Here is a 20,307-nt window from a genome sequence, read left to right on the forward strand (position 1 = left end):
GATCCTTGTGGCTGAAAGAGCGGTGAGGAATTACCCTTTATTTAGTTAGCTTCTGTTCCTGGCGTGTGTCAATTTAAGTCTGTGCTGCTTCACTATAATGAAATAAAAGGGGATTAAAAGTAATAATGGGAAGCAACACCTCTTTCCTCCCTCACCCCCTTTTGTGGGGGACAGAAGTGCAGTCAGTGACATTGCTGCGCTTTCTGTGAAAAGAGAGGGGGTCAGGGGTCAGCACTTTGTGAGTGCACCAGTTCCAGTACAGGATTGGTTCTGGCAATGTACCTGAAAACACTAACCTCACCACCAGCTCTCCCTCCCAGTAAATACAACAATGGTCCTCAGAGGAGATTAGGTATCCAGCACTACCTCTCCCTTAAAAAAAGGGGGGGAGTAAAATAAAGGGCAGTTTATCTCCACCTGCTGACTTGGGGAAGCAATAAAACGGTCTGAAACAGGAAGCTTTCACGTGAAAGGTACAGAGTTCCCCTAAGAAGTCCTAGTAGTGAATTGCTCGTACACAACTGACAGGATGTTGCTGCAATTGCATTTTACAGCAAAACCCCCACAACAAATCAGGTCTGGGAAAAGCACAGAAGGATAACACAAAACACTAGATTGCAATGATTTAACAACAGCGTTGTGCCGATTCCTTGCAAAAATTGAATGAACAAGAGACATCCGCCCCAGAGGAAAGGGTTAGTGTGGAAGCAACCTACATCTTTGATCTAGAACCAGCCATGAAGAAAGTAGACCATGATCCACTTGTGTACCACTTAGCACCTTTGGGCTGCTGGGATTCCTGAAAAGAATGCTGGATTAAGTGGATGCGAGTCTGATTTTGTACGGTACTTCTCAATGTAATCACTGGCTAACTTTTTATTGCACACTGATTATTCCTAAACTGCTAGGAGATCTGGAGTATTGAAGTCTGTCTTTGTGAGTTTAAAACATGTTGGTGAATCACACAAGAGTGAAATAATGCTGTCCCTGTCCTAGATAAGAGACATTCAAACCTTTGAGTGGGAAAGGAGGGCAAGGGAGCAAGGCGGCATCTGTAATTAAGGGGTGGGTGTTTCGTGTATCTGCCACCCTCACGAATGAATTAGGCCCCTGCAGTTTTCTGAACATGAAATCTTCTCTAAAAGAGGAGAGAGTTGCAATCTGAAGACCCACCACCAGTTGATCCCAAGGAAGGAAAATATCCAAACAACCCCTCAGACAAACATGGGTGTCTTCATTTTATGGGAGATGTGGGCGGTGACTGATGAACCTGAGCAGCAATAAAGAGGACCATGCACTAAGCCAGGGATGTGCTCTTAAAGCTTTAAAAAGAAGAGCACAGGAGATGAAATAAACCAAAAACAAAAAGCATTCAAAAATTCTATGGGGTCTGGAATGATAAATCAGCACAACTGTTGGGAGTGTGGAATGTGGCACTCGGAGTCTCCTGTATTGTTGTGATTGGGATGACCTGAATAATTGTATTTGGACTGGAAGGTGTTACGGTGCAAGCTCATCACATTCCTATTGGTAGGGTGGCCTTTTGAAGACAATTTGGTATCTCCAGCTGGTGCAAAATTCAGCCACTAGAATGCTTGTAGGGGCTGGGTGGTTCGTTATACCAATTTTACATTGGTTATCCATTTGTTTTGAGGCGTAGTTTAAATGTTATTTGAAGGACCTCCTATATCTTATATGAATCTCCCTGGGTCCTAAGATTGATCTCACAGGTCCTGCGTCCTGGCCTACCACTAAGGCTGATCAAGGTCAGTGAGTATCAAGGACAAGGCCTTGTCAGTAGCGGCCCCCCGAATTCAAAGAATTCCCTTTCCTGAGAATTCTGCTTGGCCCCTTCCCTTGAGGTCTTTAAGCAAACTCTGGTGGTGTTTTTTATACTGCTGGGCTTCTTGATTGCCCCCTAGATTGCTGGCTGCCTATAATTTTATTTTCTGCTGTTTTGTTATGGGGTTGTTGTTTTTTTTGCATTCAACTGTTCTATGTTTACACATCTGTTATAAGCTGCCTTGTGATGGCTTGCCCTAAAACGGAGAGTGACAATTAATAATAATAATAATAATAATAATAACAACAACAACAACAACAACAACAACAACAACAACAACAACAACAACAATTCTGTCCTCTTTAAATTTCTGTGGCGCTGGGTGCTTCCTGAGGAGAGAGGATGAAGCATGGACTTGTGTTAGCCTGTGCATATTTTTCTCCCTGTTTCCTTGGGGATATTGGCCTCACACTTTCAGAAAGTTGAGCCTACACAAGGTTTAGCCTGGAGGATGGCTCATGTGAGACCATTAATTTATGTGGTATGGAAAGTGATGCTCAGGGAATGGGTTTCAGCTTCTTTGAAGTACACTTTGTGATGGAGGTAACACTGCCCTGACCCATCAGCGCTGTTACGACTTATCTGGGCTGTTGGTTTCAGTTAATTCCAAAATATTTGCTGGTCTTTGGCGTCCTTTTGGTGTCCTTCGCATGCCCCTATAATCGGTTCAATGCGTTTAAGTTGAAAGCAATTTAAACTCTTTCCTTTACTAACTTATGGTTGTACTCCACAAAGTTGTCCTGTCCGTGCAATAATTTCGGCTTGTGCAATGAAAGTTCCCCTCCCTCTCCTCTCTGCAATACTCCGGAGGGGTGGGGGGAAATGACATAGGAAGAGAGAAGGGACTTGTGCAAAAGAGATGACTTCTTTGGATGCAATCCATAATGCCTGGACCAATATGAATGAGCAACCTCAACTGTCCAAAACCTTTCATACAGGCTTCACTGCTATGTGCATGAGCTGAAACAAGCTCAAGCCTCAGGTTTGTGTGTTCTCCTCTACAGCATTTGATTTCACTTTCTATTAATCCTGGCTTGTCATAAAGTATGAAATGGAGACCTTGACTCTGGCTGGCTAAACCAGCTGCTTTGCTTTGACCAGCGTTCATTATTTGAAATTTATTTCTGATTTGTGTGTAACGACAAGCCCAGCGTTCACAGAAAGTGAAACAAAACCAGCCACGTGAGCATCTCTGCAAAAGAAAATGTAATATGAATGAACATTCTGGCGAATGTAGGTTTTGCATTCAACACCATCTGAAGCACCTCGTGTATGAAAATGCTCTATATGACCTTAAGAAAAAGGATGTGAACTCAGCTTATTGGTTGAACAGAGCAGTGGCTCCATTCCAGTGGGGAATTTGTCAGATGAGCAAGACCATGAATATGTTATTAAAAGCTGATAGAATATTAGCATGCTTTTGTCTAAATATTCTTAATAAAGCTTAATGTGCATTTGTGTTCACGGCAATAACAGTTCTTGATATTCAAGCATTTTACTTGTCGTATTTCTTTTCCCGTTTCCTGTTTTGTTGCCATCATTAATGCTCCTTTGGAAATGTAAATGCATTTAGATTTTGCTTTGGCATGTGTTGTATGCTTTTGCTTCAGTTGAAGTGATATGTCATGTGTCCCATTTTTTTCATTTGCATTGTATGCTATTTATGTATCTCCAGCACATACACTTTTGTATCATAATAAATTTTATTTTGAGCTGCTCAGTTTGTATTTTTTTGTTCCTTTTCAATAGCAACTAGATCCATGATTTGAAACTAGGAATAAAAACACTTTCCATAATCTCCTGTGTTTACATCAAAATAGCATTCTGTATAAATTTGAAGTAATTGAGAGTTCAGTATAAGCTCTAGCCAGCTTTTGGTTCCATTTTAAAGTTGTAATTTTAACTTTTTTGCATAACAGCTCTTGTTCGTTGTCTAGTCCTGCAATTTTTGTTAGAGCAACATTACATTTGGTGTGGTGCTTTGGGAACATGTTGGCTTGAATCCAAACAGCGGCATGCCGTATTTGCTGCCACTACCCACATTTCTGACGTAGAACATTGTGCTAACTGAAGAAGCACTCCTGAGTGTTTGAAAAATCTTTGGTTTAGGGTGGTGGTGGGTGAAAGGCTAGTTAGGACCAGTTGGCAAAAACAGGTGATTCTCACCCCTCCCTGCAAATTATCAGAAATGCCATACATTCATGCACTGGGCACTTTGGTTTATGTAACTTATATAATGATGCTTCCTTACTAGGTCATACAGTTTTGAGCTTAAACAAGTGTCTAATTAGTCTAATACCTTATGTTATATCCTTTACAAGCTGTATGCTTGTGTAGGCAAGAACTGATCACACAGATGAACATTTCCTTTGCTATTTTTTATCAAAGCAGCTCCCAACAGCCAAAAAAATTGCCTCTTTGGCAGGTAGGGTTGCTGTGCAAAATCATTTTCAAAAAGCTTTTCTGCCTTTGTGCATGCACATAATTCTGGGGATTGTGACTGTAAACGCCAATTGAGAATTAAAAAAAAAAATTTAGTTCACTGAAATCATTGGCCACAGTTAGACACAGCTAACTGCATTCAGAAATGACTGGTTTCTCCCGGGTTTAATCTTGTGCACCTTGCTGCATCTTTATAGATTTGGTTATTGTGACTAACTACTAATAATGCAAAATGTATAGAATGGAATGGAAGCCAAAGAAAAAAGGGAAATGGCAGGGAAATACAAGGAAGGCAAAACAACACGCACACTTCTTGGAAATACTGTTGTTTGTACTTTTCCCCCAGGTCTTGATAATACAGTGGTACCTCTGGTTACGAATGCTTCTGGTTATGAGCTCCGCTAACCCGGAAGTAGCTGCTCCTGGTTGCAAACTTTGCCCTCAGGATAAGAACTGTTTCAGCTTAAGAACGGACCTCCGGAACAAATTAAGTTCGTAACCAGAGGTACCACTGTACATGCCATTGAGATTCCAATTCTATACCCACTTACTAGGGAATAAGCTCCACTGAAGTCTGTAGAACATACTGCTGAGTATAGTCGTACCTTGGAAGTCGAACGGAATCTGTTCCGGAAGTCCGTTCAACTTCCAAAACGTTTGAAAACCAAATTGTGGCTTCTGATTGGCTGCAGGAAGGTCCTGCAGCCAATCAGAAGCCACGAAAGCACCGTCGGATGTTCGGGTTCCAAAAGAACGTTCACAAACTGGAACACTCACTTCCAGGTTTGCAGCGTTTGGGAGCTAAAACGTACGAATTCCAGGGCGTTCGACAACCAAGGTACGACTGTATAGGATTGTGCTATAACATATGACACACAGTGTGTGCTTGGTGGTGTTTATTTTTAATTATTTTACTGAGCAACGTTAAAACCTCTGTATGTGGTTTTGATAACGAGCAGTTTATCTGAAATAAATATTAAATCTTAAGTCTCTTCCCAGTAAGCGTCAGATTATCATATACAAAAAAGTAGCCTTCAAACTTTGTGTCCCATCTATAGGGGATCCAAAATCAGTAGAGGGAAACGCAGTTTGCTAGGTGACTCGTATTCTCTGTAGTGAGACATTCACTGTGCCATTATTTGAAGTACTTGTAGATTTGGTGATTGAAAATGTCCTGCGAAACTTGCTAGGTAAACAAAATTCAACTGTCACTGTTTGGGTGCTAGTAGATCTGTATAAAGAACCAGAATATAAGAACCAAGTGGATTGATCTCTGTGGTTGGGGTGATCCCAAATCCACAGGCTTCCCTCTTCCCTTAAATGATGGGAACAGCTTTGTCATGCAGATCCCCTCTGCCCCCGAATCTGGTCCACAAGCTGTGTATACTTCAAGTAATAAAGACGCTTGTCAGGTGTTCCTGTCCAGTCCTCCTTTCATGCTAGCTTCCTTAGGAGGATGCCAAAAGCTCATTTTTCTTATTTAAGGTTAATTATTATCAAAGTCATATGTAAGGCACAAGCAGGAGAAACTAAAGTCCAAACAGCATTAAATCATCTCAAATCCTAGTACTCCAGCTTAACTCGAACATAGATTTACGGCATACTAAGCTAGGTAATCCTCGGCTTGTCATGCAACATCTATTTTTATTTCTGTTCTCTAGATCTGCACCTGAGAATAGAGGTTGCTTCCCAATATTCCTGCCCCATTTTTGAGCAATGTCCTTTAAAAAATATTGCCACATTTGCTCGGTATTTTACAAGTTCGTTGTGGCTGTTAGTGCTGCAAAGCCAATTTTGTGCCTTGCAGAAAAGAAGAAAGAGAATCATAGAGTTGGAAGGGACCCCAAGGGTCATCCAGTCCAACCCCCAGCAATGCAGGAATCTCTTGCCCAACGTGGAGCTTGAACCCACAACCCTGAGATTAAGAGCCTCATGCTCTACCGACTGAGCTAACAGATACTCAGCATCTTCTCTGGATCATCTTCACACTAAATGCATTCTTTTCCCTGGAGTGTATTCTTTCAAGGCTGATTTAATCCTTGTACCTGACAATTGTGGTTAGTGAGCATTATTTTTTGAGTCGATATGCGGCACTCACGTTTCAGCTGATTCTCTGAAGTTTGCGGATGCAAGGTTTATTAATTTTTTCCATCCCTGAAACATCCAGCTGCAGACCAGCATTGCACAAACAATTATTCTAAATGTCTTAGCACCTATGTGGACTGGGCAACTGGTTAAAAACCGAGTAGTTTGGAAGGCTTTCATTTCATAAAGGTAAAGGGAGCCCTGACAGTTAACGTAAGTCCAGTCGCGGACGACTTTGGGGTTGCAGCGCTCATCTCACTTTACTGGCTGAGGGAACCGGCATTTGTCTGCTCTGCAGACAGTTTTTCCGGATCATGTGGCCAGCATGACTAAGCCGCTTCTGGCGAACCAGAGCAGCGCATGGAAACGCCATTTACCTTCCCGACAGAGCGGTATCTATTTATCTACTTGCACTTTGACGTGCTTTCGAACCGCTAGGTGGGCAGGAGCTGAGACCGAGCAACGGGAGCTCACCCTGCTGCGGGGATTCGAACTGTCGACCTTTTGATCGGCAAGCCCAAGGCTCAGTGGTTTAGACCACAGTGCCACCCGCGTCCCATTTTTCATTTCATATTTGTCAACAAAACCCAGATTACAAAAACCACGCTAGTGTGAAGAAACAAACATGGTGGTACAAAATCATATTTCAATAATGAATTAAAACAAAGATTTGGGCATTATTTCCAGGTTCAACATCAACATTAAGTTAAAACATTTCTGCTTTTGCCACTTTTTAAAGACAGTCATCCAGTCATTCATTTTATTTCACAGATTCTTGCAGCAAAATAAATTTGATATTTCATAGTTCATTTAGACCTTTTCACACAATTCTGTAGCAATATTGCAGGTTCCATTTAAAGTTCACAATCACACCTGTTATATTTTGTCCCTTAAGTAAAGTCTGTTTGACATCCATGAATATATTTAAGAGTTTTAATTCAGCTGTCAAGATGTCCATAACTTTGAAAACCTGATGCACAGATCTCGAACAACGTAAGTCTGGTGTGGTACGGTTTTCTCCAGTTATAAATCTGTGTTCCTTCCCATGCTAACAGGTAGGATGCCTGTCCTTGTAACTTTAATTATACTATTGGTTAAAGGATTGAATAAAACAGTCAAGCAGGCTATATACAATTTGGATGAAAGTCTAGCCAATCTTAGAGATTTACCACTTTAAATTTCAAAATAGATAAATTGATTTCATCTTTTATAACTGGTGGCTTCAAAAGTTATTATCGTGCATTGAGAACTTCTAGGGGTTTTCAACTGATCCCCAAATGCTGAAATCTGGTTCTAAACAATATTTCTTAAAATATTATACAAAACCAAAAAACAAAACAAAAGTTGCCTTTTCTACTGGGCTCTCACCTTGGTTTTGAACAGGTTTTCAAATACTGTTTCTTAGTGGTGTGTTGTGGGTTTTTGGTCTTGTTTTTTTAACTCATCGGAAAGTTGCTGATCTGCATGGTTTATTATTTTTGCTTCGGAAAAGTTCAAAAAATTCCACTTTAAAAAACATTTAATTATTGGCTTTGGTGATGGTGAACTTCCCTTTGCTTGTGTTGGATTTGACTAGGAAATTCTGAGCTTTTCAACAAGTGTATTTTTTTTTGGGGGGGACACCCCCTGGCTCATAATGTTTGCATAGGTGTGCTAAAAGTGTCACACGCAAGGGCATTTGTTGCATTGTCCCCAGGAATGGCAGTTCCCAACACTAGACAAAGATCCTTTTGAAAGTTCAGCTGCCACCCTGGAAACACTGTCCAGATTTACCTGGGATAAGAAGAAGATCTTAGATGTGAATAGGAGGCAGCAATTGCGTGAAACCTTTGCAAGTAAAATTGAGTAAATAGACCCACATATCAAACATAGGCACCAGACAAAAGACTGCTTCAGTGATCACGTGGTTCACAGCAATCCAGTAAGAGTTTCTTGTGTTTAACAGTAAAGGAATTTTGCACGTTATACGCCTTCCTTAGTCATCAAGCATGCTCCATGTCGACTGCATGCGCAGAATCTTAACAGAATCACACATTAAATCCAAAACCAGAGAATGTAGGAATGGCATGATTTATTATTTACCTTGTTTTGAAGACAAGTTCGTTCTAGTTTGTAATGGTGAACTTAAGAGACTGCTTTCGCCATTTAACTCTTTGAGATCTTGGATTTTTGAGATCTAAAAGATTCCCCCCATAATATTGTCACATGTTTAACATGCCCACACTATTGAACTTCCACCTGTCAGTGTAGTTAGTTCATTGTTAAAAATTTCTCAGAAATAATAGTCTTAACATTGATTTTTTTAAAAACTGATTTAACTGCATGCAACTTTCCTGTGTACTTAGTTTCTCATTAGTTTCTTGAGAGGTATAGAAAAATTTACCTGATGTTAAATATATATATACTTGATGTTGCAAAATAGTATATTCTTTAATGTGGCAGTAAGAAAATAATAATATCTAGCCGTTTGTTGGATTAAAATACTGCCAAATATTAAACATTTGAAATTTTCCTAATCTTATGTAAAAGGAGGTAGTAAACTTTAGTAACTAAAGAGGCCCATTTTATTTTTTCTGATTGCTTTCAGGAAAATCTGCCCAAGTTTTCCACATTTTAAAGAAATCTTTTGGAGTGATGTTGGGCCCATTTACACATCCAGGTGTCATTTTTCTATAATAATAAAATTTCTAGATGATATATCTCCCATTACCATCTTCCTTATATCCTTCTGCTTTTAAAAAAGATAACTCTTGTTTTCTCTGTGTAGATGTGACACAAACTTTTCCAAGTTTCATTCCCCACAGTTCTTAATTTCTTTTTAAGATGTGTTTGTTACCTGCAAGAGAAGAACACACTTTCTCCTCTTTTAATAAATGAGCTTTTTTTTAATAAACTTTTCCCTGGATTTAATCCTTTGATACTTGATGAAAAGCATTGTAAATGCCGTCATGCTTGGATTTCAATATTAATTAGACATTTATTCTTTCTTTCCAATACAGTGAGAAGAAAGAGAAGAACAAAGGAGAACACACAAAATACAAATTTTATTCCCTTGGTTTTTTTAGGTAGTGCATGTAATGGTGAATCCTTCTAAATTTGCAATAATTCTTGGACATTCTCTGTTGCTTGCACTACGGTCAACTTTTTTGGCCCAGTTTGGATGTGGTTGCTAAACCGTGGCTTGGCGCTCAGGGCTGAGCCTTAGACTTCCTTCTCTGTTCTCATGGACTGTATCACACAAAATCATCCTCTTGAGTAGACCCATTTAAACAAATGGACATTACTAACTTAATTCCATTGATTTAATGGGTCACACTAGTGTTGACAGTTTCGTGCAACCTTCAGGTTCCTACCTTCTAATCCGAATCTGGGGAAACCATGGTTTGCCATTACATCCAAACCGAGTAAGGTACGGTTTGGGGAAACCATTGTCTACCCCAAACCAGAGGTGGAAGGCAGAATTTGAAATGGAATTCTAGTTTGGGTTTGGAGGCAATACATGGTTTGCACAAGCTAGAGTTTGCCTGACCTGGAAAACAATGGCAAACTTAAATCATTCATTGTGGGAATAAATTCAGTGTTCCTATTGGGAGAAGGGAATGTGTGAGCCCAACATTCAGCCCTGATGCCCAAACCATGGCTTGTGTCTTTACATCCAAACTCAATTCATGCATTTTCCTTTCCTTCAAACGTACACTTAAATCTTGAGGTCTCTTCTTACTTCTTCTCAATGGATTTTGTTAAAGGCTCTGACCTCTAACCCCAAATGTCAGTGATACTCCCCATTCATTTCCTAGCAGTGTCTGCTTTTATCCTTAACATTGTTAACTTCACAAGAAACTATCTTTTTTCTCCTTTATGCCACTGGCGGAAATTGGGTTATCTTCTCCTGTATTCAGGCTACAGACTTTCCTGATCTTCCTCTGCCTCTTCTGAAAGCTCTCTTACTTTAATACTTCAAAGTTCACTTCCTTGATCTCTGCCTGTAGTCGAATCGTATCAACTCTCTGAATGTGTTGCTCCATTTAGATTTACTGAACCAAATATTTTGGGTGTGTACTTCCCTTCCACTTACCTCTTCCAGTGCATTGAGTTTTGCCTCTTGTAATCTGATGTGTCAATTTTATAGTCCTCCGCTGTAGAACCGATTCTTAACCCACTTCATAGGTATGAGATCAGTAACTTTCATTTTAAAAGAGGGCGATTTGAAATTCTGAATGCAATTTAAGTAGAAGGTGTTTGAGGTAAGAAGCCTGCCTGTTTGCCTGCTATGCTTATGACTTCTAGTCAGTTTCCCCTTGACCAGCAGATTTACCTGCTGAGGAATGTGTGATTTCCTTAAAAGCAAAATCCCAAACCCAACTTAACGTTGTTTAGAAATGTATTAAGGGCTGATAGGACACTTGTAGATTTTGTGGTCTCCTCCTTTTTAAAGGCTTGTTACATCCTGTGGCTTTCCCCATGTGCTCCCACTGTTTCCCATATTAAATTCTCATTCTTCTCAGATGATATAAATCTTACAGGGGTGCCTTGGTTCGCAAACTTAATCCGTTCTGGAAGTCCGTTCCAAAACCAAAGCATTCCAAAACCAAGGTGCGCTTTCCCATAGAAAGTCATGCAAAACGGATTAATCCGTTCCTGATTTTTAAAAACAACCCCTAAAACAGCAAATTAACATGAATTTTACTATCTAACGAGACCATTGATTCATAAAATGAAAGCAATCATCAATGTACTAGTCTATAAAATAAATAAGACAGTATTGTAGATGATAAAAAATAAAATTATTATTTTCTTACCTGCACTGATGATAGTTTGGATGGGGGGCTTTTATCCATTTCCGCAGTCACACAATCAATCAGTAGCTGAACTGGGTTCCATACAGTCAGAAAAACAAATTAACTGAAAAAGCCTCAAAAATAAAAACACAAAATAAATAGCAAAAACAAAACAATACAGTTTTCAACTCAAAACATGTTCCAAAATGGGTGCTTATAAAAAAAAAATGCTACTCCTTATAAAATATGTCTAGAAATGCCTGCACTGAGATAATATGAGTGGTATTCAACTAACTTTTGGCACACACAAAAGCAGGTCTGCTAAGCGCAACAAGACTTGCACCCCTCTCTCTCCTTCACTCAGATGTGCCCTGCAGGCCCCCTAAATCTGCTCTGGGGGGGTTGGGTGGGAACCCAGAGCAGGTTTGGGGGGCAGGGGGAGGAGAGGAGAGAATGTTTCGCCAACCAAGCAGAAGTCGTTCTGCACACTTGTAACCTTTAGCACTACATAGACTGTGACCCATAGCATTTAAATACATATTTTGTGATTAAAATATACATGAAAAACATTTTTTGTGGAGATTAATGTTAAGTCTGCATTTTCAGTAGGCATAGTAGGAAACAATCTTGGTTTGTAGGGATATATATATATATATAATTAAATCTCACCTCTTTATCTAACCCAGGGTTTCCCAAACTCAGGTCACCAGCTTTTCTTTTTTCGGACTACAACTCCCATCATCCCTAGCTAGCAGGACCAGTGTTCAGGGTTGATGGGAACTGTAGTCCAAAAACATCAACAAACCCAAGTTTGGGAAACCCCAAATTCTAACCTCTCTTTACCATCTATCCTGCTCATCATATGCTTCTCTGTCATTTTCCGCAGGGTTTCACAGACCTTGGTGCACAAATTTACAAACTACTCTCATGTCCCCAATGAGTTATCCTGTTTTTTGTTCCTAGCCGAGAAAGCCTAAAATACTTGCGACTTCCAACCCCTTAAATATTTTGATTCCCTCCTTCATCCCCAAACTGTTCAAACATCTCCCTGTTTGCGAGTGTGTCCTTTAAAGGGAGTGGCCCTCTGAGGTATGTGGTCCTCAGTCTTTGTGTGGTTTTAAATGTCAGAATCTGAGTGCTTTGAATTGGCTCCTGGAGCTAACAGCAAAGCTATTCCCCTGAGTAGGTGGACTGTGGTAATCTGAAAGGGCAGCCAGAGTGCATTGCCGCGGTCGATCTGCGGGTTACAAGGGCATGGATGATCTTTCGCAAGATCTTTGCAGGTCAGGAGGGAACGCAGCCAGTATTTTGTATACTTCTGATATCCAAAGGTGTGTGTTGTCATCTGTTTCAGCTATCAAGAAGCTCTCCTGGCTGTGTGAGATCTGGTCCAGCCCATTAATTGCCAATTCATTATTTTCAGGCAATTTTTTTTCTCCCAGTCTTCCCTTATCTTAGTTACCGAGGTGGATGGTAGTATAGCCAGGGCTATTTTTCTAGAAAAAAGAGTTGCCGGAACACACCACGAATGCTTCTCTTCTTCCCATTTGATGGCAATGGCACCCGTCTGAATTTCTGCGAGCACTGAGTTTATCAGTGACAGTAGTCCAAAGCTACGTAGGATTTCTTGTTGTGGCTTCAGACAGATATTAAAATGTGATCTTCTTTGGAGATCACTCATAGCCGAGTAAGATTGTCTTCCATAAACACGGTTTTAACAGTGAGTTCGTAAGTGACTGTGGAGGCCAGTTCTGGATCCACATGTCCTTCCACAGTGGGGACATTGGTTTCTGGGCGGGAGTCGATCATGGTGAGGGTTTGCCAAGCATGCCTTCCTCTTAGCGTGTTTCTCTCTTTCATCCTGAGTTCGAGCATCTTGAAAGCCCATGTAAAGGTAAAGGGACCCCTGACCATTAGGTCCAATTGTGACCAACTCTGGGGTTGCAGCGCTCATCTCGCTTTATTGGCCGAGGGAACCGGCGTACATGGGGCCAGCATGACTAAGCTGCTTCTGGCGAACCAGAGCAGTGCATGGAAACGCCGTTTACCTTCCTGCCAGAACGATACCTATTTATCTACCGTATTTTTCGCCCTATAGGACGCACCGTCCCATAAGGCGCATCTAGTTTTTTGGGGGATAAATAAAGGGAAAAATTATTTTTTCCCAGCCGCTGGGAGGGGGAGGCCCGCCCGAGCTTCCCCCAACCCCAGCCCCCAAACAGGCAGCTCTCTGCAAGTCGTGGGAGCCCAGCGCTGGCTCCCGCTGCTTGCTGAGAGGTCCGCGAAGCCTGGAAGCACTGAGCTCAGCGAGGGCAGGCTTCAGCATGCAGGAGAGGTCCGCGAAGCCTGGACGCGCTGATCTCAGCGCGCACAGGCTTCAGCATGCAGGCAACTCTCCGCAAGCAGCGGGAGCGCTCCCACTGCTTGCGGAGAGGTCCGCGAAGCCTGGAGAGCGAGAGGGGTCGGTGCTCACCGACCCCTCTCGCTCTCCAGGTTTCAGCGAGCACCGACCCCTCTCACCCTCCAGGCTTCAGCAAAAGCCTGCATTCACCCCATAGGACGCACACACATTTCCCCTTCATTTTTGGAGGGGAAAAAGTGCGTCCTATAGGGCAAAAAATACGGTACTTGCACTTTGACGTGCTTTCGAACTGCTAGGTTGGCAGGAGCTAGGACCGAACAACGGGAGCTCACACCGTCGTGGGGATTCGAACTGCCGACCTTCTGATCGGCAAGTCCTAGGCTCTGTGGTTTAACCCACAGTGTCACCCACGTCCCTTTGGTAAAGGCTGTTCTCCAACTGGAGTGCTCACAGGCCAGTGTTTCCCAGTTGTCAGTGTTTATACTACTTTTTTTTTAAGATTTGCCTTGAGAGAGTCTTTGAACCTCTTTTGTTGTCCACCAGCATTACGCTTTCCATTTTTAAGTTTGGAATAGAGTAGTTGCTTTGGAAGACGATAGTCAGGCATCCGCACAACATGACAAGTCCAAGTTGGTGTCAGTCCGTGGAACCCCAGAAGTTTGCTTTCAAGGGACCTCATAGCTGCCCTCTGAGAGATAGCTTAAGGGAGAAAAAGAAGCCAAACCATTTTAGGGTTTCTCCATCAGTCTACTTGCTGGGTCAGTTGGTATAATAAAACGCCATTGCCCACAGGATCAGAAATCAATGAGAAGCCCAGAAACGAAAACCAGTGCATATCCAAATTTTCATGCGTTGACAGTGGGTGAAATCCGTACGCACATCCCATAAATTCAGAGTGCTTTGGCTCGTGCACAGGGAGGATGAAATTAACTTGTAACAGTGGCCTTATGGGATGTTGCTCTGGGAGGAGACTGTTTGTTTTTGGGGAGGGTGTCCTTGAAAGGGTAGCTTACAGGGTTTTCCAAACCTGGGACTCCAGCTGTTTTGGGACTATAACTCCCATCATCCCTAGCTAGCAGGACCAGTGGTCAGGGATGATGGGAACTGCAGTCCAAAAACAGCAGCAGCAAACCCAAGTTTGGGAAACTGTCCTCTAATATGTGAGCAGAGGAGCTGTTCGCTCTGGTGATAGTCTTGGCTTTCTCTGTGTGTTCCGTGTCTGTTGGGGGGCACATTATTAAAGAGAATGTTTTGCATGTCTCCACGAAGACACCCAGAAAACAATTGCCACGATTCCAGTGGCACATTTGAATGGCTGCTTTTATCTCCACGGTCAGCGAGCGTGTCTTTGAATGCAGGTTCCTTGGAAACAAAAATGGGGAGTTGTGAGTGTTGTTGCGTCCAGGTCTGGTTGGTGGGTGTCACAGCGGTTCGCCACTGAGAACAGGATCCTGCCCGAGGTGGGTCATTGGCTCTTCCTGGGTTCTTACTTTACTGAACTTAACACCTAGTACGGTTTTCGAAGATCTTGGAAATCCAAATTATTGTTGCGTCCGGCTCTTTTGTCTAATAATTCTCGATCTTCGGAAATTGCCTCCTTCTGTAGATAACGAATTTCTATATTAAGATGATTTGAGTGAAGGCTGGGAGAGCTTCCCGCTCGATCCATAGTCTGCTGCTGTTATTCTTTTCTGGGTTCCTTACACTTGTATTTTCAGCTCGACTTTTGAAACGGCTGAGAGCAAGCTGGGACTTTGTGGGGGCGTGGGGGGGGGAGGTATCTGTGCAAATATAAATGCTTAGGTGGGCATCATTTCAAGTTAATTCTGCATCTGTGGTTCCAAAATGAAATCCCTGGAAGCAGCTTTGTGAGTTAATGCTGCCACCGGCCTCCAAAAATAAAAGCTACCCTAACAGCATTGTGAAGTTAATGCCAGTGCGTTTGTAGGGAGGCAGAGGGTTTAGGGGGGAAATATCAAACAACCTACAGACACTACAATATTGTGACTGTGCACCACCTAGGGGGCAAACCAGGAGCTGTCTCTCTCCTGAGAATTGAAATTGAAATACTTTATTGTCACTTGTACAACTTGTATGCAGTGAGATTACACGAGCGCCCCCCACTTAGTTCTGTTAGTCTTAATTCCCCTCGTTTACTGACACAAACCCACCAAACCCGAAAGTCAGTTGCCCTGTTGTTATCTTTTCATTCAGCAGCCTAACAGCCCACGGATAGAAGCTGCTCTTTACCCTGTTGGTGCGACTAATCATGCTTTTATATCTTCTGCCTGAGGGCAGGAGATCAAGAAAGTGCCGGCCAGGGTGTGAATCATCCCTGAGAATTTTCCTCACTCTCCTGAGGCAACGTTCTTCCGCTATGTCATCCAGCGGATTCACGGGACAGCCCATAATATCATGTGCTGTATTCACCACCCTCTGTAGGCAATTCCTATCAGTTGATGTCAAACCAGCATACCACACCGTGATGCAGTATGAAAGGACACTTTCTATTGTTGATTGGTAGAAGGAGATCATCAGATGTTGATTGACATCGTTCTTTCACAATACTCTGAGGAGATGGAGTCTCTGTTGGGCTTTCTTAACCACCTGGGTTGTACTTATTTTCCAAGTAAGATCTTCACTGAGATAAACTCCTAGGAATTTAAAGGAAGAGACTCTCTCCACACAGCCCTCCCCGATGTACAATGGGGCTAGTTCTCCTCTCTTCCTCCGAAAGTCCAACACCATCTCCCGGGTTGTCCAATTCCTGAGGTATTGATGATATTCCTCTTTGCTTGCTTGCAGTGACATGATTAAAAATAATGTGGCACCCCAAAACTGGGGAGTTTCATGGTTTTGGTAGGGTAGGGAAGTTTAGACCATCTTTCTGGGTGCTGTACCAGAATAGCCAGACTGAGTGCTTTACAGAGAGAGCGAGAGAGAGAGCGCACAATTATTTTTGGCAAAATTGTACAGTACGAAAATCAATGCTGTTGCCGGCAAAGTCAAAAGCAGAATATATTGTAGTCTTTCTTTATTCATTCTGTGCCATTGCATTATCTTCCGCCATATCAACATATATATATATATAAAGTTTTTATTAAGATTTCCTTGGGTAACAAGTGTACAGCATCTCTGCTTTCAGTTCATAGAGCCCTTCCTACAAGTCAGTTAAATTTGATGTGAGACCCTAATATTATAGGCAATATGAGTTTGGGGGAGAAGAGGAATGGGGGGGAGATACACTTTTACATAGTGTTATGTGTGCAATTTGTGTGTCAGTGTCACAGGGAAAGTAGGTTCTCTTTCCATTCATGTTTTTGTTGATTGGTTGCCTAAAGTTGACTGCAGTGAGTTTTGTTTGTGTGTAAAGGGGGGGGTGCTGTTGGGTCAAATTAGCCATATCGGAGTTGTTGTGTTTTTTCTTGTTGTCTAGTTGGGCTGTGTATGTAATAAAGGGGAGCCATACCAGGGTGAAGGTGTCCTCTTTGCTTTGTCCTCACACCAGTTTCAGTTTTGAGATGACCCTGAGGCTTCTTGCGGATACTAGAGTTCTGCATGCAGGGTTTTTTGTGGAAGTTTTTCACAGTTGCCCTAATGATGATGATGATAATAATTTATTACTTATACCCCACCCATCTGGCTGGGCCACCCCAGCCACTCTGGGCAGCTTCCAACAGAGCATTAAAAACAATAAAACATCAAGCATAAAAAAATTCCCTAAACAGGGCTGTCTTCAGATGTCTTCTAAAAGTCAGATAGTTGTTTATTTCCTTGACATCTGGTGGGAGGGCGTTCCACAGGGCGGGCGCAACTACCAAGAAGGCCCTCTGCCTGGTTCCCTGTAATAATTATTTTTATTATTTATACCCCGCCCGTCTGGCTAGGTTTTCCCAGCCAGTCTGGGGGGTTTCCAAAATAATATAGAAACATAATAAAACGTCAAGTGTTAAAAACTTCCCTAAACAGGGCTGCCTTCAGATGTCTTCTAAAAGTCAGATAGTTGTTTATTTCATTGACACTTGGTGGGAGGGCGTTCCACAGGGTGGATGCCACTACCAAGAAGGCCCTCTGCCTGGTTCCTTGTAGCTTCACTTCTCATAGTGAGGGACCCGCTAGAAAGCCCTCGGAGCTGGACTTCAGTGTCTGGGCTGAACGATAGGGGTGGAGACTCTCCTTCAGGTATACTGCAAGACTCGATGCTGTCGGAGGGCATCTCGTAACGTAGCGTTGAGGCTTTCGCTGCCATGTTCAGCACTGCAGTTTTGTTTTAGCTTTGAAGTCTGGGGATGGGATTTGATCAGTTTTCACTTTCCTGGCGCTTGGTTTGGTTTTGAATAGGGCAAGGGTTGTGTGGTGGCCCTGATTAACACGGTTCAGCAAAATTAAGTGTTGCCCTTTGTTTGAGTTTCCAGATACCATTTGTAACCTGTACCTGGCATGATGTCAACTGAGGCTATTTTTTCAGATTCTTTCATACACAGGCATTGCATAGATAGCTTACACTTGTTTCGTTGTTGCCTTTTTCCTTTTTATTTGATAGGAGGAGAGAGAAAACCTGCAATCGCAAATGCAGTAAGCTACTGATTCTGGTTCACCAGAAACACACTCACCTCAGACAGCACAGAATCTATTTTTTGCACATCGGCGCTAATCCCACTTTGAGCCAGATTAATGGGGGCACATCCTGTTAACAATAGGTGCCGAGGCCCTGCAAGGACAACAGCTGTTGCCTCATTTTGCTCTTGGGTGCTTGCCCCCTTAATAGAGCTCACTTGGGTGCAAGATCCTCAGGCTGCCTGTGAACTGGTCAGAATGCTGGTTTAATTGTGACACAGCTGAAATCAAAGATTACTATCTCGAACGTCTTTGGAGCTGGGCCAATGGTAAACACGAAAGACGCCGCCACTTGGCTGCTGCTAATACCTTTTCTTTGAACAGCAACACACAGAATTTAAGTCCGTTACAGTGCTCTGCAGATCCTAAAAGTCTGTTGGAAACAGGCCAGGAAAGCCATTGAGCAGTGCTGACACCAGGATTGTTTTATTAATGCCATGCTCTTGTGTGTGTTCTGCTTAAGTCAATGAGCCAGGGAGGGTGTGTTCTGTGTGTGCACCGTTTGTGAGGTTTCAGAAAGTGAGATGAATTTGGTCAATTTTACTGAGCAGTTTTGCAGTTGTTGGGATGAATAAAATAGGTTCAGCACAGTGATATTTTTTCTAGAAAGAGAGGTGCCGGAACTCACCATGAACACCTCCCTCGTTCTCTTAGAATGGCAATGGCACCCACGTCAAAGGTGCCGGAACTCAGTTCTGGCTGGGGGGGGCAAGACCTGGTTTTGTATAATCTTACCAAAATGATTAGGGACGTGGGTTAAACCACAGAGCCTAGGGCTTGCCGATCAGAAGGTCGGCGGTTCAAATCCCTGTGACGAGGTGAGCCCCCGTTGCTCGGTCCCAGCTCCTGCCAACCTAGCAGTTCAAAAGCACATCAAAATGCAAGTAGATAAATAGGTACCACTCCAGCAGGAAGGTAAATGGCGTTTCCGTGCACTGCTCTGGTTCACCAGAAGCGGCTTAGTCATGCTGGCCACATGACCCAGAAGCTGTACGCCAGTTCCCTCGACCAATAAAGCAAGATGAGCGCCGCAACCACAGAGTTGGCCACGACTGGACCTAATGGTTAGGGGTCCCTTTACCTTTACCTTTACCAAGATGATTGGCATTTGGTTAACACCTTTGTAAATGTTAATACCTTGAATTTAGCAAGAGATCTTTTGCCTTAGTGGTATCTTTGATTAATGCTGCTCTCCCCCTCCTTTTTGTCGTCGGGATGTAAGGAAGAATTTCTCAACAAATGTAACATTTCCGTTCTGCTTTCCTTTATTCCGCAGAGTAATCGTGTGGAAAGTTTAAAAGCCTCTAATATCTATATTTAATCATGAATCTAAAGGAGTGGGATGATTTTCAGATTGCAGGGAAGGAGTTGCCTGGAAAGTAGACCATTCCGACATCTGTAGATCAAACCACAGTGACCTCGGGCAGAAAAATCACAGGGAATTTAATCAAGCTCTGAGCAAAATTGATTCATTTGAGGAATTTGTTTTTGCATGCATAGCAATCCAGAGGCTAGGTGAGGAGGGAATTGCCCCCCTTTTGAGCTGAGAAGGAAAACGTGCGTTTTAAGCGAAAACTAGACTGCCACGTTAGGAGCGATTCATTTAGGGAGTCTGAAACAGCTTGTTGGACGAATCAGTCCTTAATCACAAATTCTTAATCACAAATTCCCGTTTTAGGACAGCAGTTCTCAAACCTTTATCTTCATGACTAATAGAATATTGCTGGTGGAATATTGTTTATGTGTTTTGAAATACATACAGTGGTACCTCGGGTTAAGAACTGAATTTGTTCTGGAGGTCCGTTCTTAACCTGAAACTGTTCTTAACCTGAGGTACCACTTTAGCTAATGGGGCCTCCTGCTGCTGCTGCACCACCAGAGCACAATTTCTGTTCTCATCCTGAGGTAAAGTTCTTAACCTGAAGCATTATTTCTGGGTTAGTGGAGTCTGTAACCTGAAGCGTATGTAACCTGAAGCGTATGTAACCTGAGGTACCACTGTATATATAAATCGAAGCACATAGATGTAGTCTTGCCTTACTAATGCAATGGATGTGCTTCTGGGTTAAATAGAACAAAAACAAACTTAACGTTTTTCTTTTGTGCTGGTGTCAAAACCAGCACCGTATCAAGAAAATCATAAGTTGCTGTTAAGGTTCCATTCGAGTGGGAAATGTTTG

At 42.5% G+C, this 20,307-nt stretch overlaps 1 protein-coding gene across 2 annotated transcripts in view; it reads left to right on the top strand.

Moving 5' to 3' along the window:
- GLS (glutaminase) overlaps nucleotides 1-20,307 on the top strand; it is a 72,438-nt gene that overhangs the window by 40,103 nt on the left and 12,028 nt on the right. Inside the window, exon 15 of one of the 2 annotated variants that reach the window (XM_081922677.1) lies at nucleotides 555-2,097. The exons of the other annotated variant lie outside the window; for it this stretch is intronic. Within the exon in view, the coding sequence (XP_081778803.1) occupies nucleotides 555-614 (60 nt within the window). The 3' untranslated portion in view covers nucleotides 615-2,097. Of the gene's footprint in view, nucleotides 1-554; nucleotides 2,098-20,307 lie in introns of those variants that run through there. 2 annotated transcript variants of the gene reach the window in all.

The sequence above is a fragment of the Podarcis melisellensis genome (assembly GCF_964234715.1).
Source record: "Podarcis melisellensis genome assembly, chromosome: 1".
Lineage (NCBI taxonomy): Eukaryota > Metazoa > Chordata > Lepidosauria > Squamata > Lacertidae > Podarcis > Podarcis melisellensis.